Raw genomic sequence first — 24346 nt, 5'->3', positions numbered from 1 at the left:
CAAAGTTTTGATGACTGCACCATGTACTTCTACCACTGAAGTAAAGAGGGGTAAAGGCAAAAGGGAATCTCAAGCTTGATCCTTGGAGCTCCTGTCTATATCTAATTTAACAAATTGTTTCTCTTTCAGTAAGAAGCTGGCAGTTTCCACACATACTCAACACAGGAATACCAACTCCCAGTCCAAGCATAAGAGATTAAGAGAGGAAAGTGAGAGTCTCAGCCTCAGAAGGTCCACCTCAGCGCTAACACTGAGTTTAGGGCAGAGGACAATCAGCAGAAACCACCCATCAACACCCAATAAAGCCTTACAAGAGAAGATGATGTAGGGACAGCATAGCATAAGGGAGTTGTGTGTTAGTCACTAATCCTAGAAACCACCTGTATTAATCAAAATGAATCACCTACAATTCATCCCTGGTCTGGAAGGAATTTAAAGCTTTATACAAGGAATTAGCAGTTTGTCTATCTATAAAGATCTCAAAAAAGAGAGAGGAGAAATGTGAGGATGAAAACATTGTTAATGTGCAAGTGAAAGCTAAAGTTAACTTGCTCAACAGAAATTGCAAAGAGGAAAGCAGACTGAAAAATAAAAACACCTTCTAGCTGCAGTTGATCCAAGTGTGCCATAACAGGCACTTGCTTCATTTGTACTTTTGGAACTTGTCAGAAACTGTGGTCTAGAAAACAGGCTGCAAAAATTACTCCAGTGAGAATAATTTACTCAGACCCTGGAATAAATTATTCTTCATTAAAGAGTCAATGTTACACTAACTACAAATGACAATTCTTCTAACACTAATGTGTGGCCATAAATCTACAAAGAGTAAAATTTTCAACTTAAAAACTTTCAATTTTTAAGATCAGCAAATTTTCAATTTTAAGACCACCCTCCCCCCATACCTCCAAGTATAGCACAGCACATTCCGATTAGATGATGGCAATCAAGCTCACAGTATTTCTTGCATAATTCCCTCCTACATCTTAAAATAAATAAAAAAAAAAAAAATCTACTCAAACCAAAAAGCCCAAATGTATTTCAGAATATCTGGACAACAATACCCCATTTTTGTTCTTGATATTGGTGCTTATTGTTTTATTTTGGCTACCTACTGTAACTCCCACATCTAATAACTCTTATGTAGAACTTTAAAAACATCTATTTATAATTATTATGCAAAAAGTCCGCTCTAAACCACCACATTTGAACAACACCTGAAACATCATGAACAAGAAAATGTAAAACACAAAATTTCCTTCCTCCACCACAATGATGCCAATTGATACATATTCCTCATTTATAACAAGTCTTGCATCATTAAGATGAGACACACTATTGCATCTTCAAGGAACTTTTGCCTGCTCAGTGCAAGAGTATTTTAGCTAGCTTCTATGAAACCACTTTATTACCTACACTGGACCTTATTAATAGCTGAAGAACTGACATGTTTGTCCATAACCTTCTTGACCCATAAATTAAGATAACTATGAAGTCAACATAAAAGTTCTCCTTAAATGACTAGGTTGGTAGGAAAGCTCCACAGTACCATCAAATCATTTCCTCTAGCCAACCTCTGAAGCAGCACTGATTGATTCTGAAAACCAGAAGCTGGAAGGAGAAGGAGCAAAGTGTAGGAGGAAGCAAACCAGAAGACTCCAGAAAAAGACTCTTTTCTCTCTAAAAAGGCCACTAGAAGTAGAAAAAACACTGCAGAGAAAACTAAAAAAGCTCTGTCCCCTCCTATCAGCCTGATCTGATGCACCCTGTATAAAAGCACTCTCCACTGTTTGTGACTCCTGTGGTAACCTCTGGTTTCACTTAAGTACTGCAACTACGTCAAGTAATTTCCATGGTAACCACATACAGCTCCCAGTTTTAACCCAAAACAAATTCTTACTAGAACGAATGAAATAAAATACATAACTTAGCTCCTTATGCAGATATAATTCACCAGAATCTAAAATGAACAAAGATATTCAAGTGCAGTTATGCCTGAAAAAGAAAAGAATGTAATTTTCCAGTTTTATATCTGCTTTCAGAATTCTGCCTGAGGAATTACACTTGGCAGTTACTCAGCTGAAAATATTACTTCTATTCCATAGATTTTGAATATAAACTATTAAATCTGTTAGATCAATAGTAATTCCTCCCACCTGCACTTAAGAAATTGATATAATGACCATAAAGTTTCCATACTGAAACATTTCCTTTTCAGGTAATAAAGAATATATTCAACTTTTTAAAAAGCATCACAGTAGTTGCACACAATGTAAGACATGAAGCTACATAACAAAGATTAGATTACTAATTTCACCAAATTGACAATTTAAAATCATGTACCACCAATCTTACTTTAAAATAAAATCGGGTAACAGATGTTATTCAGTGACAAGATGCCTCCTTCCCCCTGCAATTATTTTATTTTATTTTTAGGTGTAACCATTGAATAAACTCAGTGGTTTGTTTCTGAACAGCTCAAACACTGGTCATCCATAGCACAAAGTGTGTCAACTAAATTCAAACAGAGTGAATTGTCAGAGAAGACATATTTTAAAATCAGTTCTATTTTAAACATTTTTGAAAAGATACACCAATGAAGTCCTCCAAACGCTCAAGAGGCTGGTCAAGAAAAATACTTCTCACCCTCCCCACCTGCCATAAAAAAGTGTTTAAATGCCACCAGTCCAAAACATGCAGAGGTCAAATAGTTGCTAAAACTAATAGAAGAAACAGGCTAACCTGGGCACTCAGTTTGCATTGTGTGCAGTGCTTTAAGCAATTTTCCTTAGCCTATGATTTAGAGGTTTCACTAAACAAGCTCATTGCACAGAATAAAATCTTCAGTCAACTTTTCAGTTGCTAAATGGCTTTTCAGATTAATTTTAGACAAAAACTAATACTGTGTCTAAAATGCATCTTTTGAAAATTCCCACTTAGAATTACTTAGAATTTTTTTTTTTTTAAATTCAACAAGCCCAAACATTTCATTAAAACTCAGTGATAATTCAGCAACTTGTCATTAAAAAAATGCACAAAAACCAGATTCTCTCCAAAATTCAAGTCCCTGGTCTCAGTCACCTTAGTTGTTGCAATGACAAATACAAAACAGCCACAATACAGAAACAAATGCCAGTAAAATAGACTGTCCACTGTCCTTTGAATTATAAGTATAGACTCATTAGCATTTAAAAGATGAATTCCCATTATCTCCCCAGTTTACTAAATACAAAGCTCTTTTGTCAAAGCACTCATGTTTTCTTTTGCACTTGCCTTATCTAGTGTTGATATTTGATGTATAGAAATGCTAGGAGGTTATCCAGGCAGACAAGCCATGTCATCTATCTCCTCACCTACATCCTTTCTACTTCATTTATACCATTCCTATCCCCTCAAAAGTTTAAGTGATGCGTATCTAATTAAACCCAGCGCACTGTTTCTGAAAATACCTTCCAGCAGTACTTTTTCTGCAGAAATCAAATTAATTACCGATTTCCTGAGCATTGGCCATACCTGCACCCTGTCCTTACATTAACACTGATCCAAAATTAGTACTAATCGCTTCCATCACATGCATATCTCCAGTTCCTAACATGAACGCACTCAAAAAGAAACACTTCCCAAAGAAAAGGCATTTTTCACATCATTTAGCTACAAGCATCCGACCTGGGGAGCTGCATTGTGGGAACAGTCACCTAAGGTTCTCCAGCACTACCAGTGAACATAAAAAAGCTCCTTTAGAAGGCATTCTGAACACCACATTTAGGTTCATGCTCTCTGTCCAGCCCTGGAAGAGGTTCTCTGCTATTAACTGTATGTGCAATGTAGCAAGATCAGCCTCCTCCAGCAATTTGTGTTACCTTACATTGGCTTCTAGAACTACTTTGTTGTGAAGTCAGACAACCTTTATCCCTGTCAGACTGTGACTGTGAAACATCATGCAGTTCCATGCTGTAACAAATTTGACAGTAGGGGTCTCCAACCAATTCTTAAGTACCAGAAAAATAAGTATCTAGCAGCATATTTTTCTGCAGAGCCTCTCACATGTCACACAAAAACTGAAGTGAACCTCTGCACTTCTCCAGCATTCAAACTGATGATAGGAAACAGACACACAAGGAAAGCTGGCTTAAGGCAGCCACTGAAGTCTTAGCAATGGACGAATTCTGAACAATTAACCAGTTACGAAAAACAAAGGAACCAAATTTGTCAAAGAAGAATGAAATATTGGTATGTATTTTAGCATACTATTACTCTGTGAACCAAACCATGCAAGTTAGAATTCAGACAGAATAACATTTCTAGGACACAAGTATTTTCTAACTACTTTGCCATATCCATCAGCAAGACAAAAATGTTCCTTCTGAAGGATAAAAACAGTTTGGCTTTGATCTTCTTTGCACATATATGGGTGATAAGAGAAGTTTTGGTGGGTTTTCGTACAAAACTGCATATGGCACTGTGAACCTTTCAAGGATGTCTCATCCTCTTCAAGATGCCAACAGACTGTCAGTCAGTTATGGAAACAAATTATCCTAAATATGTTGCTAGCACCAAACCTTATTATTAGATTTATTTCCAGACACCTATGGGGAAGACCAGTTAGATACTGGATGTGATGGTGCCAACGCATGCCCACATGCCAGAGGACCAGCACCTTCCCGTAAATCAGGTGATGAACAGACCACACAGATGAAGCACAGGTAACTAAAAACTTTCCATAATACAAGGGATAGAAAGGGTTTAAGAAGTCTGAAAAAATAAATTTTAAACAGTGAACAGCAATTTCTGTTAAAATGATGAATTAGACACTTTTCTGTGTAAATTACATGAGCACATAGTGATCCCCTTTTCTTGACTGTAATTCAGGGCTCATGAATGTGTCTGACTACTGTTGATGATACAAGGAACATTCTCTTATTACTAATCTACATTATGTCAATCCACACCAAGAGGATAAAATACATTTATAGTTTCTAGTTTCACCCAAGAGTGAATTATTTCAATTCCATTCATTTTCACTCCAAAGAAATAATATAGATTTGCCATATTGAAACAATTTGTTTCCCTTTCATTTACACACTTATCTATGAAGGCAAGATGAAATATGACGCAGGAAGTCATCTCTCTTTACAGCTATTATAGATGCTTTATAATTTACTACGTACTGGAATCATCAGCAATGTCTCCAGCCCTTCACCCTATTTTGATCTACTGAAGTTTTCAAATCAGTTTGCATCTAAATATATATTAAATCTTTCCCTTCAAAAAAAAAAAAAAAGGGTGGATGAAATACAAGCTCCATGGGGAGAGTGTCTATGCATACACATATACACAATGTTTCACCCAGATTTAGTTTTCCTACCTATTAAATCAAAATCAAGAATATTCTGTAAAGAAAGAAAAAAAAAGAAAAGGCACGAATATCCCTCGCCAAACAAAACATTATCATTGCTATTTCAACTGGAAAAATAAAACAATTGTCTGACACCGCTTAAAATCTTCATAAATACTCATTTACATAGAAAATTACCCTTCTACTGAAACTGTAATTAAAAAAAAAACACCAAAAAAAGTTCAGTAGATCTTAAAATTTTATCGGATAAGAAACTTCTTAATATACACTGAAGAATTTAACTGCTGTATGAAAACACAGTTAAGATTCACTGCATGCCTTAATATTATGTACTCATAATTTACTCCTAATTTTTTCAAACATGTGACACTTAAACTCCTAACTTCTAGACTCTAAAAAGCCTTTTACAGAAACTGTAACACGTTACTCCAAGTTATTTGCTCTTTTAAATAGTTATTTTCAAATACTATTGTCCAAAGTTTGATGGCATAAAAAGCGCAAGGGTGCCTGATAAATTAACCTGAAAATGAACATGTAATGTCAAGTCACATGGAAAGTCAGTATAAATCCTCCCCACACCCTGAACCTACACATTTGAAAAATCAAGTCTCTCAGGAAAAAAATTAAATCAAGTTCCTCAAATTCATAAGAGCTTTTGGGGATTTTTCCAAGTCAATTTAATTGTAACCATTTAAAAATACACCTGCAAAACAACCAAAATGTCCCTGCCCCAACCCTACATAGGAGGATGTGAAAGAAAATACTGGTGGTTTTTTGTTTCACTCATTTTAAAAGACTGTATTTCTAGTCAATAATAATAACAACAACAATAATCCTGCATGTCCATCTTTCCCTCAAAAACAAACAGCTCCAAGTATATCAGAGAACTGATCTTGGTAAACAGTGGATGGATTTAACCCAACAAAATGCTGCAAATCTTACTTTTTAAAGCTTTAATGTAAGAGTTTATCAAAAGTGCAAGTCTCATGTGAGTCACACACTCAAGGAACTGTGAAAGCCAAAGAAGTTTGCATTTGCAAAACACTGTCAATATCAAGATGAGTCATGAAATCTATAGTCTTGCTTCTGAATAGCCTGGAAGCTAACGAGCCTAGGTTCTCATTAGTGCATTCTCCAAGTCTGCAAATGAAACTAAGCTTTTTTGGTTAGTCAAATGCCAGGGTAGGGGATTGCTGAAATACTGCACATCGTTAGGAAGGGTGCTGAGAACAAAATACCGTTTTCACTCTGTACTGCTTGGTGCACCTGTATCTCAAGTGCTCATGTACAGTTCTGGTTTCCACATCTCAAGGGGTACATAGTAGGTACAGGAGGTACAGAGAAAATCACCTAAAACCATAAAAGCAACAGAGTAGATGGATCCAAAGAGGAGATGGTTGAGGGGGCTATGCCTGACATTCACAAAATGTTAATAAGAGTGGAAAAGGTGAATGCAGTGTTGTTATTCATCAGATCCCACAATACTGGACCTGAAAGACACAAATTAGAAAAGAAACAGATAAAACTATTTGCTGCCACTAGAAGCTGGGAAAGCAGTTGGTAACAGCCCAATCACAGAAGTATCTTAGATAAATGAATGGACAAGGAATCTATAAGAGTATACTAGCAGGCTCAGATGAACATAAGGAGAATGGAACACAGAGGATGGACTCTCATGCAGGCTCTCCCTGACCAGCACTTCCTGCTCTTGGGGTCAGGGACAGGACACAGGGCAAGGCGCCCGCTGATCTGACTCAAAAGGGCACTTAGGTTACTAATGAGAATGCAGCTCGATTAGCCAACTTTGCAATCTGCCATTAAAGGAGACAGGATAATTGAATTGAACAGAATACCGATTTAGAAATCAATATTTAATACACCTTCCATCACTGCTATTATCCCCCAATACAAACAACAAAGAAAATGGTGTGGAGAAGAGTAATGAAGCCACTAGTTTACTGATCACTAATGATGTTAGTTAAAATCTCCAAGATCTTTATTACATCTCCAGTGAAGTACAGAAATATTTGCCCCAATCTTATAAATGAAAAACAAGCATGAAAGCATAAGGCTGCAAAAATTGCTTTGTGGTGAAAATCAAAACCCAAATGCACAATCTGGTGCTTTAGAAAGATTCCTCTTTCTCTCATTTAAAAGACATTACAAATAATAAAGTAACTGCTTCCAGTAGCAGCCTGAAAATGATAAATCACATGTGGCTGTCCTATAATGATCCCTACTATAAAAAAACAAATAGACAAAAAAAAACAACAACAACAAAACAAAACAAAAAACCCTACCTTTTAAAACATTTTTCACTGGCACTGATTTTTTTTCTTCAAACATGTTGTATTTCCTTTGCATCATCTCTCTTCCACTGCTTTCTTTCCTCCACCCACTCATTTTTGTCAGTTAAAGACACTTACGCATGCTTTCACATTATCTTATTTCCTATAGATTTGATCTGCCATAGCACCTAATTTGTTTATTTTTATTTATAGGTCTTTTCAGCTTGTTTTTATCATTTTCAACTGTTTGTGCCTATCTTCTTCCATATTATGGGGTGAATATTCCTTTTGTGGAGCAGAAAACAATTCAAAAGCTGCACCACACCATTAGCCTAATCCCTCTGAGTGAAACTGAGATGAGAAGCAGCAAAGTACAGCTCAAGCTCAAGAATCATTCATCAGCTCAGTAAGTTCAACACCAGGTCCACTACCTTCTTTTGAGGAGAAAAAGGACACTGAATAAAGAAATTTACTTTAGGCTTCCCCATTCATACACTGATTTATACCTTTACAAAGTGCTACACAGAAGACAACTTGACATTCGTGAACGAAGAATCAAGTTTAACCAGTGAGAAACCTGCTTTACTATAAAATTCTTAATGTCATCCAAATTATTCCACAACTGAGAGTGGCCTAGATGGCTTTATAAACTTAGAAACTGAAAAATGAATCCATGAAGTGTATTACTTGGGTTTATGCATACAATCTAAATATTCATCATGTGCAACTGTAAGTGTGGTACAGTGTTTCAGATAACACCAACAAAGCATGCCCATTATCTGCTGAGAAATAGGGAAAAAGAGAAATAATTTACACAATGGCATCAAACAACTTCAACAGATGGCCATCACTGATCAACAAACTAAAACAAATCATAATTCTTACAAATTTGGCAAAACGAGATTTCTTTTTGTAAAAGCCTGTCTTTGTAAATATATATGGCAAGTCTTCAGTTAATTCTAGCACTTGGAGTGTAACAGAAATCACAGAAGAGGATTTAAAGAGTTCTGAAGATGCTTTTTAAACAGAGATTTGCCTTATGCTACATTAAATACAGCTTGCTGTAGACTTATTACAAATAATTTGGTAATTTAGCGTTTAGGTGCATCTTTATGTATCACTATCAAGCTGAATAATTACAGAAAGTTTTCATTTATGTCAGATCTCTTCTACAAGGTGAAACCACTTGAAAACAGACCTAGAAACAATTTTCACTTTAAGAAACTCAGAATCAATACAAAGTTCAGAACACACAGAAATTCTATCCATACTACAAAACCAAAAATGCTTATGATTATGTCAAACATAAAGAATATGTAATCTAGATCTCTTAAATTTTTCCTCTAAACTGTAAGTGAAAAATAAGAAAAGATTGTACTATACTTTCTTATGATTCATATCCAACAAACTGGACTGGCAGGCACTCTCTCACACTTAGTTATTTCGATACAAGCCATACTGACCCCTCTACACACACTTCTTGAGAGAAATACTGATTTTCAAAGGATGAGCTTTCTGTCAGGCTTTCATCCACAGTGTAAAGGTACACTAGCTTTTCTGCCTTTCCTGAAAGGTAAGTTAGGTCTTTTAGGTTAGGACAACTTAAATTGCTATGGCAAAGACAGAGAAGAAATTAGAGAATAAAAAAGCTGCCTTGATAAAGTTCTTGGCAAAAAAATGTTACTGATCACGTCTGTAGAGAAATGAGCTTCTATATCACTAGGACCACATTTGGAGCCAAAATTAGAAGCATTAAGCTTAAGATGAAAAGTATACATAACACGAAATGAAGAAAGGGATCTTTTAAATCAATAAACACTCCGTTCCAGACAAGGCAACAGCCTTCTTAATCCCATGTAGATGACCTGTATTGTTTGAAAAATCCAAGACTATCACTTTATCTTAGGAAAATTAAAAAATACAGATTGAACACATACTGGAAAAAAACCCAAACCAATACACTGACAGATGAAAAGATAATCAATCAGCACCTAAAATGGGAGTCCTCAGGAAAATTTTCTGTATTTAACAAAGTTAAAGAGGAAACATGCCAATAAAAACTCTTCAATGTGGTCACCTTCTTCTAGAAAGTGTGATTAGCTCTTCACCCCACTTCCCCAAAGAACAAAAAGCCTGCATACCTGCAGTAAAAAATGAGTTGTGAAAATAATGTCAGTGAAAACTCTCAAAGGTCTGGGTGACATTTCAAAATTGCTTTCTTTTAATAATACGTTTCAGCAATACATACCAAGATAATTTTTACTTATCTCTGGAATTATGTTAGCACTGTATTACATACAGTATTAGAATTTGGAAAAGATTTTAAGATTTCAGTGATAGACTAATGAAGAAAAGCTAATTTGTATTGTGCAGCAAACTGTTGGGTTTTTTTCCTAATCTCTGAAACATCAGCATATCTGCACTTTGAGAAATAAAATATTTACATAAGAGTCAATGCTTCCCAAAGCGCAGTACAAATATAACAACTAACCAGTGTGCTGCTTACGTAACCACTTGTATTTCTCATGTGCAGCAACTAAGGTAAAGATGATTTCAGTTGCCCGAGTTTAATCATTCCATTATTGAGAAGTCCTCTTATAAAGTTAGTAATGACTTTGCAGTGACAAATTTTTCAAATCCTTTTTGGCCTTACCAGAGCTCCTGCCAGCAACTCTGAGTCCATGTTTTTCATTTAGGTCAGTGATATAGAAAGCCTGCATTTTAAGTCAGAACAATGCTCAAAAGCTTCTTTAGGATGTCTGTGTAGTTTTTCTGATTACCACAATTCTCTGCTGGGGGAGCAGAGTGGATCTAGAACTACTTGCTTAAAACAGCCGGTGCTAACTTAGATCTGCAGACACTGCTTTCCTTTCAGTTTATTTCAACTGGGACCATGTTCCATCTGCTTCTTCCTCAAGAATCACCTCCTCACTCGGTTTAATATCTTCATAAATTGAACCATATCTGGAATGATTTTTGGCAAGTTATTATCCACTAAATTTCCATCAAACACAGGAAAACTGTAAAACAGGTATCTATTATTCCTGTATGAAGACAGACTGAGCAAGTTGGGCCTGGAGAAGACAAGGCTCCTGGGAGAGCCTTATAGCAGCTTTCCAGGATCTAAAGGGGGCTACAGAGAAAGTTGGAGAGGAATTTTTTACAAGGGCCTTTAGGGATAAAACAAGGAGAAAAGGCTTTCAGCTGAAAGAGGATAGATTTAGATTAAAGAAGTTCTTCACTACAAGGGCGATGAGGCACGGAGACAGGCTGCCCAGAGAAGTAGCGCATGCCCCACCCCGGCTGTGTTCAAGGCCAGGCTGGACACGGCTTTGAGCAATCTGGGCTAGTGGAAGGTGTCCCTGCCCATGACAGCGGGCTGGAACTAGATGACTGATAAGGTCCCTTCCAACCAAAACCATTCTGTGATTCTATGATGGTTCTATGTCAGAGACCTACTAGTAAGGCTGAGACACTGCTGCTTAATCAGTAGCTACTTTCAATAAGCCGCTCGCCCAAGCAGAAAGTATGATGATTGCACCATCACCAGTATAATGCACACGTATCTGAGGCTGCCTGACCAAGAACAGAATTAAAGAAAAAAGTTTCGTCTAGCCCATATGTGAAAATCACAACTCTTCGCACATCACTACCTCAAAAATAATTATGCACAGCTACCAACATGTCTTAGTTTAGAACTGTGCTACTCCTGAAACATTTACTCTTTTTACATTTTGTGTTTTTCAACACTCAGGAGACCAGGTCTACAATTTAATTTGGCTCAGGCAGATTACAAATGGTGTAATCATTAGTAGCAAAAACTCTTGAAGCACTGAACAAAAAAAACACCCCATATAATCAATGTTTAATAACAGGAAAGGCAAGAATTTTGGAGCAGATTCTCCTGGAAGGCATGCTAAGGCACATGAAAATCAACAAGGTGCTTGGTGACAGCCAGCATGGCTTCACCAAGGGGAAATCCTGCCTGACCAATTTGGTGGCCTTCTATGATGGGGCTACAGAAATGATGGACAGAGGTAGAGCAGTTGATGTCACCTACCGATGATCAGGGACGATCAGGGGACTGGAGCACCTCCTGTATGAAGACAGGCTGAGGAAGCTGGAGCTGTTCAGCCTGGAGAAAAGAAGGCTGCGTGGAGACCTCATAGCAGCCTTCCAGTATCTGAAGGGGGCCTATAGGGATGCTGGGGAGGGACTCTTCATTAGAGACTGTAGTGATAGGACAAGGGGTAACGGGTTAAAACAGGGGAAGTTTAGATTGGATATAAGGAGGAAATTCTTTGCTGTTAGGGTGGTGAGGCACTGGAATAGGTTGCTCAGGGAAGTTGTGAATGCTCCATCCCTGGCGGTGTTCAAGACCAGGTTGGATGAGGCCTTGGGTGATATGATTTAGCGTAAGGTGTCCCTGCCCATGGCAGGGGGGTTGGAACTACATGATCTGAAGGTCCTTTCCAACCCTAACCATTCTGATTCTATGATCTTAAGGTCCTTTCCAACCCTAACTATTCTATGATTCTATGAAATTCTCACTGCATTGATAGATACATTTAATACACAAGTACGCCCTCTAAAGTGATTTCTACACCATGCTTTCTATAACAGCCAAGTACTTTAAGGAAAACATGGAGCACTTTACCATTACTAATTCAACCTATCAGTATTAGAAAACCTCAACATTTTTCAATTTAGAACAAATTAAAAAACAGGAAAAAGTGTATGTTTAAAACATTTCCCACATTTACAGCATTACTCTATGGGCATCTATCAGTTCATTTAATAGAAACATGCTTAAGGACAAAAAAATTATACGGTAATAATTAATTAATATTCCCCTTTGATTAGTCACATGATAACATCTAAAGAGATAAGAAAATAAAACAGTAGCAAATGCAGATTAAAAAAAAAGACCTCTGCCCTCTCATTATAATTTTCAAATTCTGGTAGTGTTGGCAAAATAGCATTACATTTCAAACTATAAATTGGTCTGGTCAGGCAAATATTCCCTCAATTAAAACTCTGCATCATCCCATGCCAGATGAAACATGGAAAAACTGAGAGTTTCCTTCTGATTTAGTATACAACCTCTGTACCTGCTCTCTGTAGCATAACCAGCAAACAGAATGATTCCGTAAATCTGGGAAGCTCAGTACACCAGTACAACACACACTAGGAACAACAGTTTTACTAAAGGAGTTTAAACAGAAAGAAAATCAGTCTTTTAAACTGTTACTATAGTGACACCTTGTGGCTACATTTGACAAATTGATATCTCAAAATTTTTCATTTTCTTGTAATTGCTTTAATGAAGTTCTTCAAATTTGTGTTCTAGGAAAAAGTAAAATGATGAAGCCCCAAAATAAAAATTAAAGGATGAAAAAAGACGGATAAAACAGAAAACAGCCTTGCTGTCCTGGGTTCAGCTATAGCAGTCATTTTTCCTTCTTAGTAGCTGGTGCAGTGCTGTGGTTTTGACTTTCAGCCTGGGAGCAGCACTGATAACACCAATATTTTTAGTTGCTGCTTAGAATGTTTAGTCTGCCCAAGGACTTACTGAGTCTCGTGCTCTGCCAGGGAGGAGGTGAAAGCTGGGAGGAAGCAGGGACAGGACACCAGACCCAAACTAGCCAAAGAGGTATTCCATACCACAGCACATCATGCCCAGTATATAAACTGGGGGCAGTCACCCGGAAGGCCCAGATCAGTCCTCAGTCACGCTGGGTGTCAGTCGGCAGGCGGTGAGCGGCTGTATTCTCTCCCCTTGTTATTTCCCTTTTCATTATTATTACTGGTGGCAGCAGTAGTGGTTTATGTTATACCTTAGTTACTGGACTGCTCTTATCTCAACCCATGGGAGTTACATTCTTTCGATTCTCCTCCCCATCCCTCCAGGAGAAGGGAGAGGAAGATGGGGGGAAGTGAGAGAGCAGCTGTGTGGTTCCAAGTTGCTGGTGGGGCTTAAACCACGACACTTGCCTATTCAAGTATCTTTAAAGGCATTAACATTCACTTAATGTACTTGCACTTTTTTATCCACCCAGAAAGTGCTGTGACTTAGAATCAAAATTCTCACTGCTATATCAATGTGAAAATCTGGTTTTGTGGTGTTTTGTTTTGTTTTTTATTGAACTATTGTTGCCTCTGCATATTAAATCTGTTATCCATACTGGCTATGAAAAATGCCATATAAGCAGCTGTCTTACAGTTTTTACCAGTGATTTATCGAAACACATGACAATCCAAATTTTCAGGACTACGGACTAACTGCTACATAGGACAGAGTCACTTTCTTAATATAATCAAGAAGATTGTATTCATTTTGGCTTATTTAACTGGTACATATTGAAAACACTCATAAATAGGAAAGAAAAATATTCACTTCAAAAATGAGTAACAAACCATACAAGGAAAACAAATACACAAGCATTCTCTTCTACATAGCCACACCATTAAAGAAGGAAGGTGGTGTAACTATGAACCTGACATTTGTTCCTAACTTTCACAGGGACATGCTTACATGACTATTTTCCGTCTCCCATCTTCTCTCTAAAGAAAGCCTTCATCTCTACATGAGAATTGCTATGTAAATGCAAACAATGAAACTAGGACCAAAAGAAACACTAAAAAACCCACACCAGACCATATTAAAAAAGAAATATTATCCTGCAATTGTCTCTTACTTGCTTTTTCTGCACAGTATATAGCAGTTCAATGTTTAAAGGTGATGGAATAATGTCTGATAAAACCATTTAAAACAACAACAAAAAAAATTTAAAATACAACTACGGCAATAAAAAGCCAAGGTATTATATCTAGCACTTTCTCTCATTAAAAGAAACCCAAGCAAAATCAAACACCGAACCACACACACACACAACAGCCCCACCCCCCCCGAAAAAAAAACCTAAAAAAACCCCAAATCCATTAAAAACAAAACAAAAAAAAAAAACAAAAGAGAAAAAAGAACAAAACCCCCAACTCAAAATATTGCAACCCTGTCATCTGTTAGGCTTAAATTCGATGCCTAAGCCATAATCTTCCTTGTACAAATTAGCTTGTATATTGAAATTGGGGATTACATTCTACAGATAACAAATTATCTCTGTGTGTGAGAAAGCATAAATAATCTTCTCATTTCCTATTTATCACAGAATTTCAGAGATTTTTGGTTGCTGCTCTTCTATTTTCCATCTACTTATCTAGAAAAAGGTTATGCCTGTGAAAAGTTACTCTGAACCCATGAGACATAAACTGGAGCATACCAGTAAGTAACAGGAAGAAGAGTATAAAGATGAATGTTTAAGTCATCTTTGCACACTACTTAATTGATTCTGCTTAATCAGTTTGGATAGCTTAGTACAGGCTTTGCCAAGTACATATTATCTTTCAGGGGAAGCACAATAATGCCCCTAAGTCTAACGCTATTGTGAATATTCAACAATGCTCCATTTATCAAAAAAACTCCAAAGTCATGATAAGACTATGACATATGATACAATAAATGACTTGTTAAAAAGACTGAATAGGTCTTAATTTATTGTGGTATAAATTACCTCTTTAACAAGTAACTGCCAGAAGATTGCATTTTTTCCATTCAGATAATGTGAAAGAGGCATTGACTGTAGATTTGAAAATGGATATATTTAAAAGTGAAAGGTTTTCAAAAAACAAACAAACCAACCTATATACATGCAAATATAATACACTCCTACCAATTTTTACATCCATGAAAATGGTTGAATGGCTTCTTAAAAATCAGGTGAACACATTAGTTCAGCCCTTTACAGCTCTCACCTTGCATAACTAATATTTGTGTGAAAAGTAGCTAAAAAAAGCAACTAACCTTGCCTAATGTTACAGGGCTCACATTCCCTTTTTAATATACATAAGCACAACTGCTCTACTGTATCAGATACAAACAGGCTGTCCTTCAACAACGCGTACAGAATCTGGTACATTCTACTTCCTTGCTTTGAAGAAAGGTGTCTAAATAAAAAAAGCTATAGCCCAAGTTTCCAATTCCTTGTTGCTCCTCAAAATGTCATCCTATACAGTAATGCCATGAAGCTCTTTGAGCTTGTTCTGGGTTCAGCAGTAGCAGTCATTTTTCTCGTTCTTAGTAGCTGGTGCAGTGCTGTGGTTTTGACTTTCAGCCTCAGAACAGTGCTGATAACACCAATGTTCTTAGTTGGTTCTCACTAATGTTTACACTTACCAAGGACTTCCTGAGTCTCATGCACTGCCAGGAAGGAGGAGGAGCCAGGAGGAAGCAGAGACAGGACACCCGACCCAAACGAGCCAAAGAGGTATTCCATACCACAGCATGTCATGGCCATTATATAAACTGGGGGCAGTTACCCGGAACAGCTAGATCACTGCTCAGTCCGGCTGGGTATCAGTCGGCGGGTGGTGGAGCGGGGAGGGAGGAAGGGGGGAGGAGTGAGCTGCGTGGCTGGGCTTAAACCATGACAGAGCTAAACCAAATTTTTTAAAGAAATAAAAACCCCCAAACATCACCTGTCTCAAACCTACACCAGTAAGAAACTGCATTGAAAAAGATACTTAGTTTACCATCTTCTGCTGAAAATGCATGCAAACAATTAAAAAAATTGCTGCTTGGTTCCCTAAGTGGTTGCTTGCAAAGAGATTATGATCTTCATTAGTAAGACAAAATGGGAATAAATGATAAATTGTTTTTTTACTACTGATGGCAAGTAATGGCATCAGTATGCCATTAAACTAATGGCAAGGAGACAGAGCAAAGTATGATGCTTGCAAAGCACTCCTCTCTACTGTTGCCCATGAACAGAAAATTTCTGGCACCAGGGCTTGCTGTACTGACTCAAGAGTACAACAGAAGCAGTGCTGAGTAACATGAAAACAACTAGCTTTGAACATAAAGAACGTAGCGATTAACCTAGTGCTGGTAAATGTAAGTGATCTCCGAGTTATGTTATAGTCTTCCCTTACAAACAGGGCAGGCCTTTACATTTTCAAATTAAATAAATAGGTTTTTTTTTTTAAGTCATTTGCTGGTCATCTGATAATAACTTCTTTCTAAATGGCATATAAACCATTTAAACCTATCTCCCCTTAGATAAGCATACATAACATCTGTAAAAACTGAATATTAAATATTAGAAGAATACATTCTGACATAATCTCATATTAGCTCATAACAGTACTCAAAACAATGGAAATCATTTCTTTTTTAGATGACAAAAACTGCTACATATTTCAGGATTTCTGTTTTGAGCATGTCAGTATCTTACAGATAACTAGTTTAACTCACTTAAGTAAATAAAACTACTTTAAATATGTAATTGCAAACCCCCCAATTTAAAGACATAAAAAAAAAGTACTCCTTGTTTACTTCTTTCTAAACAGAATATTAATTTAAGCCAGATAAATAAGTCTCAAATACTAATATGGATGTGTGCAAAGCCTCCCCGCACTCAGTGCCTCTCTTCTGGAGGTCACCTGGTTCATACCCATAATCAAAGCAAAGCCAACCTTCAAGTTAGGTCTAACTATTTATATTTATATAAATAAATAAAAAGTTCTTGAAATGGTACTGCTCAAAAATTTGTCTGCAATTTTAGGTTTCTTATTACATATAAAATAGCCTTTTCTTCTTATTTGCAAGAAAATATTACATAAAGAGAAGCAGTAAATTATAGCCATGGTACTTTTACTTCTGACTAGCAAATGCACTCTTACTATAATGTAGGCTTCAATTCACTGATGTAAAGACAGATTACAGAACAGCCTTATCTAATCTACCCTGAATTATCATGTTGACTCACAACTGAGAACTCATATTGCCTTAAGGTGACTGCGCCACAGTAAGAACTCATAAATTTAAGCTGCTACATGACTTTCTCTTTAGCTCCTTCACCCACTCTTTCAAAGTAGGTGCATCTCCAGGGAATTCCCCACTACTCTGGCTATGATAACAAGGAACAGAATTTATAGAAAATAACAGGCTTACTGGCGATCATTGAGCATAATTGGAAAAATCAGACTATTTGATAAGGAAGCCTCTGCTGTAGCTACCTGGACAACTGTATACTTCAAATACCTGCTAAAATAAAATTGCAACTGGAAGGCTTCCAGGTGTGTTTGTGCATATGTGTAGGTAGAAAATAATATAGGTATGTATACAAAAATCACCACATGAAATAAGCTCTCTCCTGTGCTCCCCCAATAGAGGGCAAGTCACCTACAGAGGACTAAGAGATCATTGGAGTGCTAGAACGTACAAGATTTCCTTCTGCAACAAAAAATTAGTAAGGTACCACCTAAATCTCTGGATTAACGTACTCCCCTCCACTCTTCCTTCCAAGCACTTTCAGGCAAGGCTACAAAGAGCCGCCACCAATACAGAACAACAATGTTCCCAAAATGTAGCAGACTCACACACACAGATGAAGACAGCTGAAGGGTTTATGACAAACAGGTTGTCCTGGGTTCAGAAGTAGCAGTCATTTTCCTCCTTCTAAGTAGCTGGTGCAGTGCTATGGTTTTGACTTTCAGCCTCAGAACAGCGCTGATAACACCGATGTTTTAGTTGCTGGTCAGAATGTTTAGTATGACCAAGGATTTTGTGAGTCTCATGCTCTGTCACAGAGGAGAGGAAGCCAGAAAGAAGCAGAGACAGGACATTAGACCCAAACTAGCCAAACAGGTATTCCATACCACAGCACGTCATGCCCAAGATGTAATACTGGGGGCAGTTACCCAGAAGGGTTAGATCACTGCCGAGGTCGGGCTGGGTATTGGTTGGTGGGTGGTGAGCAGTTGTATTCTCTTCCCTTGTTATTTGCCTTACCATTATTATTATTAGTGGTAGCAGTAGTGGTTTTGTGTTATACCTTAGTTACTGGACTGTTCTTATCTCAACCTGTGGGATTTACATTCTTTTGACTCTCCCTCCCATCCATCTGGGAGCGGCGGGAGGAAAGGGGGGGAGTGAGCTAATGGCTGCGTGGTACCGAGTTACTGGCTGAGCTTAAACCACGGCAGTTCTTTTTCGCGCCCAACGTGGGGCACAAAGGGTTGAGGTAACAACAGATCTGTCCTATTTGTGATAAGCATTTATTGTTTTGAATTAATAGTCACTCATCACAATGCTGATTTATTGGCTCTCAAAGTTGTTGCTCTTGATCTCACAGTTTCAGCATGTTGTACCTTACTTACAGTCGGTACTTGCTGTGTTAGTGTTTATTGGCTGGGTGCCTTGGGCTAGAGGTTCTTGTCTCATTGTACTTTGTGGTAATGACTTGTAATACAATAGAATCATTGATCATGAAACTGATATGGCTTGCATTCCCAGTATGGTCGCCACCTCTATACTTTGGGAGGTATATAATAGAAGTGTATAGCAGTTACACATGCTTTTCCCCCCCTCGGGTGGTCAGCCTGTGAGTGAGACATTCCCACACACCCTAGTGACAAGTACAGAAGCTACTCAAACTCTGACTACAACAGACAACGCAGCTACTCCAAGCACAGCAGCTACAGCAGCCCCAGCAACAAGTACAGCAGCTACTCACTCTGACCGCAGCAAACAGCGCAGCTACACCAGCCCTAGCGACAAGTACAGCAGCTACTCCAACTCTGACCGCAGCAGACAACGCAGGTACTCCAACTCAAAGCACAGCACCTACATCAACCCTAGCGACAAGTACAGAAGCTACTCAAACTCTGACCGCAGCAGACAGCGCAGCTATTCCGGCTTCAAGTACAGCAGCTACACCAACCCCTGCAACAAGTACAGCAAAATCATTTGAGAGTTCTGAAGGTTTTTAACGGCCTTTGGGGACCCTTGAGACCTGCCTGCTGATTGTGATGGGGATCACCATGTTGGCACACATACAGAGTGTGTTTTATCCACGACCATTTCGTCTGATCTTGAATGTTAAGTGGAGTCACGTTTGGGTCTTGTCTAGGATTAGACGACGAATAGGAGGACCAAGAGATTTTCCCCGAGGCCGGACAGTCATGAGTGGCAGGGTGTGTGGGAAAGTATGGGCAAGCATTTAATCCACTGGGCCCCTCCAGTGCTTTGGAAGCGTCGAAGATGGAGTCCCCAGCAACAAGTTGCAGAAACTGCTTAAGGGAAGGGTGAATTATTTTGAGCCTAGTGGGCCCATGACACTTCAGGCCATCAGGGCAGAGATGCAACACATGGATGGACTCATTATCAAGGAGTGGACTCAGAAATGGACACTACTGCCCAGGCTATTCACGAGGGTGAACACTGCACACAGCCTCTCCTGCTCTGAAAGACTGTTACAAGAGATGGAGCCAGACATCATGGACCAGATGGATTCAGCAGCTTTACAGGGATTGGTCCACGCACTAAGGAATGACCAACCTCTCTCTCTCTCTATGTGGATGTATATATATGACATAAGAGTGATGGTATATTGAAAATGTGGGCTCTGAGCATGACGTGAATGGTATGGAATAAGGGGTGGATACTGTTCTGGGTTCAGCAGTAGCAGTCATTTTTCTCCTTAGTAGCTGGTGCAATTTTGACTTTCAGACAGCGCTGATAACGCCGATAGTTTTAGTTGTTGCTAAGTAATGTTTACTCCAACCAAGGACTTTGAGTCTCATGCCATGCCAGGGAGGACAAGAAGCCAGGAGGAAGCAGAGACAGGACATCAGACCCAAACTAGCCAAACAGGTATTCCATTCCACAGCATGCCCAAGATGTAAAACTGAGGACAGTTACCCGGAAGGGTTAGATCACTGCCGGGGTCAGGCTGGGTATTGGTCGGTGGATGGTGAGCGACTGTACTCTCTTCCCTGGTTATTTTCCTTATCATTATTATTACTGGTGGCAGCAGTAGTGGTTTGTGTTATACCTTAGTTACTGGACTGCTCTTATCTCAACCTGTGGGAGTTACATTCTTTCGATTCTCCTCCCCATCCTTCCAGGAGTGGGGGGAGAAAGGGAAGGGAGTGAGCAAGCGGCTACGTGGTTCTGAGTTACTGGCTAAGCTGAAGCCACAACACAGATAAACTGGTGTTGAAGTAGAAAAAACACTTTTGGACAAGTCTGTGTAAGAGCCAAAGAACAGCTCCCCTTTTGGAAGAAGATTCAGGAAAGTCCCACCATAACACCCTAGACCTCTTCAAATCTTCTTGGTAACATGATGGAAGTAAAAAAAGCGGTGCTCACTAACAATTCATCCACTTTGCAGCAAGTTAAGGTCATACACACAAAAAAATAACTCCAGAAAACGTAAAACACACCCACAAACTCCATGAGGCATTTCGTCATTGCTAGATGATTTATCATAGGCAACAAAATTTGTCAGATATACTCAAAAAGTAGGGGCAGTGCCGACCATTTCAGAAAGAGTAAAATCAGAATCATAACACTTAAGTGGAAAAGGCGAGAATGTATTTGTCTGTATCAGGAAAGATAAATTTCAAGTCAGTTACATTCAGTATGACCTCACTAAAAGACAGGAAGGCTGAGATAGATTTATCTGAGGACAGACACACACATGACTCATCAGACTTTTCACACAGACTACAACTGCTTGCCAGCAAGCCCATGTTGCAGAGCAGTAAAGATCAGAGACAAAGGCCATTCTTCAGAAAAAAGAAAGCACTTCCCCTCCTTGGGGATTTGAAGTGTTGCTGTGCCAAATAAAAAGTTTGTTTCTACAGAAGATAATTATCACAACACAGGGCATTTTTTTTTTCCTCTTAGGGTCTATGACCCAAAACCTAATGATGATAATATCTTGGAATCTACAAATTATGGCGCCTTTATCAACAAGTTTCATTAAGTTTCTGGGTAAGACAAGTTCAATGTGATTATAACCTTTTTCCAGAATTCCCAGCACCTACAGTAAAAAGACATCATCACCTTAATAATGATTGAACCCATCTAGCTGCTTTGGTTTACACAAAGCATTGCCCAAACCTCTTTAGCCCTAACTCTCCCCTTTCACAACTACCTAAACCACTTTTCTGATACAACAGCAGAAAACATATAAAATACATTAAAATACATTTCCAAGTTCTATAGCAAGTATGTAAACACATTTTAAACATTTTGAAAGCCAAGTAATTATGTTTACTACTGACTGAAATAACTACATCAGCTGCAATAGGAAAAGTGAGCATGACTCAAAAGAAGGGGAAAAAAAAAGGAAAGAAAGGAGAAAGAGATAATATAATTAGACATGGAAGCACCAGATTTTTGAAACAGGATGCTTGCAATATATCACCTATATTTATATTTAAAAAGCGTCCATCAAAATAGACATTTATTTTAAGATGGCTGATGAAAGTTGTATATCATACATTTTGAGATATACATAATACAGTAGCAAAATCCAGCAACTTATTTTTGCATCCATATTAGTTAACGATAGCTATGCAACATTAGAGTGATGAACTAACCTGCAGACACGGGCAGGAAAATACAGGTTCTGCCAGGACCGACAGAGGTATTTAGAGTGATCGATAACCCGAATCCAGTCTAACTCATCCATGGACACCTCAATGTAGTAGGAATAAGACCTATGGATTTTCAAAAAGCACTGGTTAGAATGCAAGCAGCCACATTTTAGGTATTTTACACTTTCTTCTACATTTCCAGCTGTGCTGAAAAGAAGGCTATCTGTTCCTATCCACAGACCTTCACCTAAGGTATCTAAAAGAAATCCCTGTTTTCAAAATAGCTTTGAAAATAAACTAACATGCAATTTATGTTAAGGGATGTTTTCAGAATAACTTAAAACATCCTAACACTCACAATCTACAGTAGCTAGACGAGACTATGCAATGAAGACTTTCAAACTCAGTCATAAAAACAATCATTTGTATTCCTTCTGCATGGAATAAATCCAAAACACCAGTGATACAGTTATTATTGCTACTGCCATATCAATAAAGAAAAATGAGAAAACATTTATCAGATCAAAACCCCAAATTCAAATCCTTCACTTGAAAAAAGTTACTTTATGATCATTTGCTCATTGATGTTGTTCTTCTCTTCTGACTCTTTCAGTTGTTTACGACACTTTGTTAAGCCTTAAAAAATCCCAAATTACCCCATTAAAAACTAAAACAAAAACAAAACAAAAAAAATCACGAATAGAATATGTGTCTTCCTCTCACTTATCAATTATGTTTAGCTTATTGTTTGCTGCTAGGAGAAAACAAACTCAAACTAAAACTTAAAAGCCACAGCTATTTTCATATTATACCTACAAAAGTGCTATTTAAAATGCAGTGGCAACTTCACTTGTGGATCAGCAAACAGTGGAATATGTGTTTCAGAGTATTTTCTTTCTCTCAGTGCATTAGTCTGCAAAGTTCATAGGCATTTCAACAGCACCATGTTTGCATTTATCCCCCTTTCACACTCATTTCTAAGAGTTACTCTTTCAGAGTTTTACATCTACATTTTTTGTTAAACATCAATGTCTTTGTTAATATTTCCAGGTTTTTGCTAACTACTTAAGAGGAGTAGATGTCTGAAGCGGTAATTTTTCAAAATTCTTAACATTGTTAATACCAAGTTGTGCACTTAGAAAGGCAATGCAGTCTTTAAGATGTCAACTGCATAATCAGCTTCCACATTCACACCAACCAGACGCGTAATATTTAAAACCCATGTAAATACACCTTGTTTTGGCAGCATTATTATTACTAGCCTAGGCATATTTGACCAAGTTAGGCTCCAGAATTTTAGAATGAGTAGTTTAATGCAAAAGTTACTGTCTGTCCTCTGTGTGGTGAGAACTTAGGGATTCTCACATCACCATTGCTAGAGTGATGTAAATCTGTAACCAATATACAACATGCTATTTTTTTGTTTCTGAAGGTACCAAGCAAAGAAAAATTGTCTCAGAAATACAATTCCATTATCATACACAACACTATGCCTTTATTTTCCTTAAGGATCTTTCTTAAGGAAAAGCATCTTTTTCACAGAGGTAAGTTGGACACCTAGAGTCCTTAGCACTTTTACATCTAAATTTCATCTGTTAATTAACACCTCTAAACTAGAGGTACAAACCACACCTATTAGTTTGTACCTGGTTCTGTTAAGAATGTACATTCTGAAGAATCCAACAGACCAGAGCATCAGTTAAAATTAATTAGCAGTTTAAAAAGATGTTCAACAAGAAGCCACCATGTGTTTGTACAGTTGCTAAAACATCTCTTTTGGAAATAGTATTCACGTACCCCATGAGAGAGATGCAGGTAAATGGTAGGCAATTCTTGGACGAAAAGATTACATAGGTCGGAAAAGATCTCTTGGCAAAAGTGAGGGCAATTTTAGAGAAAGTTCCTTAAGGTTTTGGTCTTAAGGCCAAGAGAACACCTCTAAGGGCTGAAATGCAAAACCTCTCTGGGCAAACTCTTCCCAAGTTCAACTGCCCCATTATGAATTCTTTTTCTAATATTTAATAGGAATTTACCTTGTTGCTTATGTCCATTGCTCTTTGCCCTCTCAGAACACATCCGTAAGAGGAGTCTGTCCCTGTATTCTCTATACTCATCCACTAAACTGGCAAAGACAGCAATAACTTCCCTTTCTAAGCTTTCTCCTCTTAAAACAGGAATTTCTCTCAGCATCTCATTGTACATTGTGTGCTCAAGCCCTCATCATCAGTGTCCTGCTGAACTCACTCCAATATGTCAGTAT

At 37.9% G+C, this 24346-nt stretch overlaps 1 protein-coding gene across 4 annotated transcripts in view; it reads right to left on the bottom strand.

The window, feature by feature from the left end:
* BTBD9 (BTB domain containing 9) overlaps window positions 1–24346 on the bottom strand; it is a 184867-nt gene that overhangs the window by 148163 nt on the left and 12358 nt on the right. For all 4 annotated transcript variants that reach the window (XM_061470924.1, XM_061470922.1, XM_061470923.1 and 1 more), the window contains one exon: window positions 22090–22209. In XM_061470924.1, coding sequence (XP_061326908.1) covers window positions 22090–22209 — 120 coding nt within the window. The remainder of the gene's footprint in view (window positions 1–22089; window positions 22210–24346) is intronic.

The sequence above is a fragment of the Pezoporus flaviventris genome, unplaced genomic scaffold (assembly GCF_033815535.1).
Source record: "Pezoporus flaviventris isolate CSIRO_AGI_PZ_B2104156 unplaced genomic scaffold, CSIRO_AGI_Pfla_v1 ptg000066l, whole genome shotgun sequence".
NCBI classification, from domain to species: Eukaryota; Metazoa; Chordata; class Aves; order Psittaciformes; family Psittacidae; genus Pezoporus; species Pezoporus flaviventris.
This window is presented reverse-complemented; position numbering and strand designations above follow the sequence as displayed.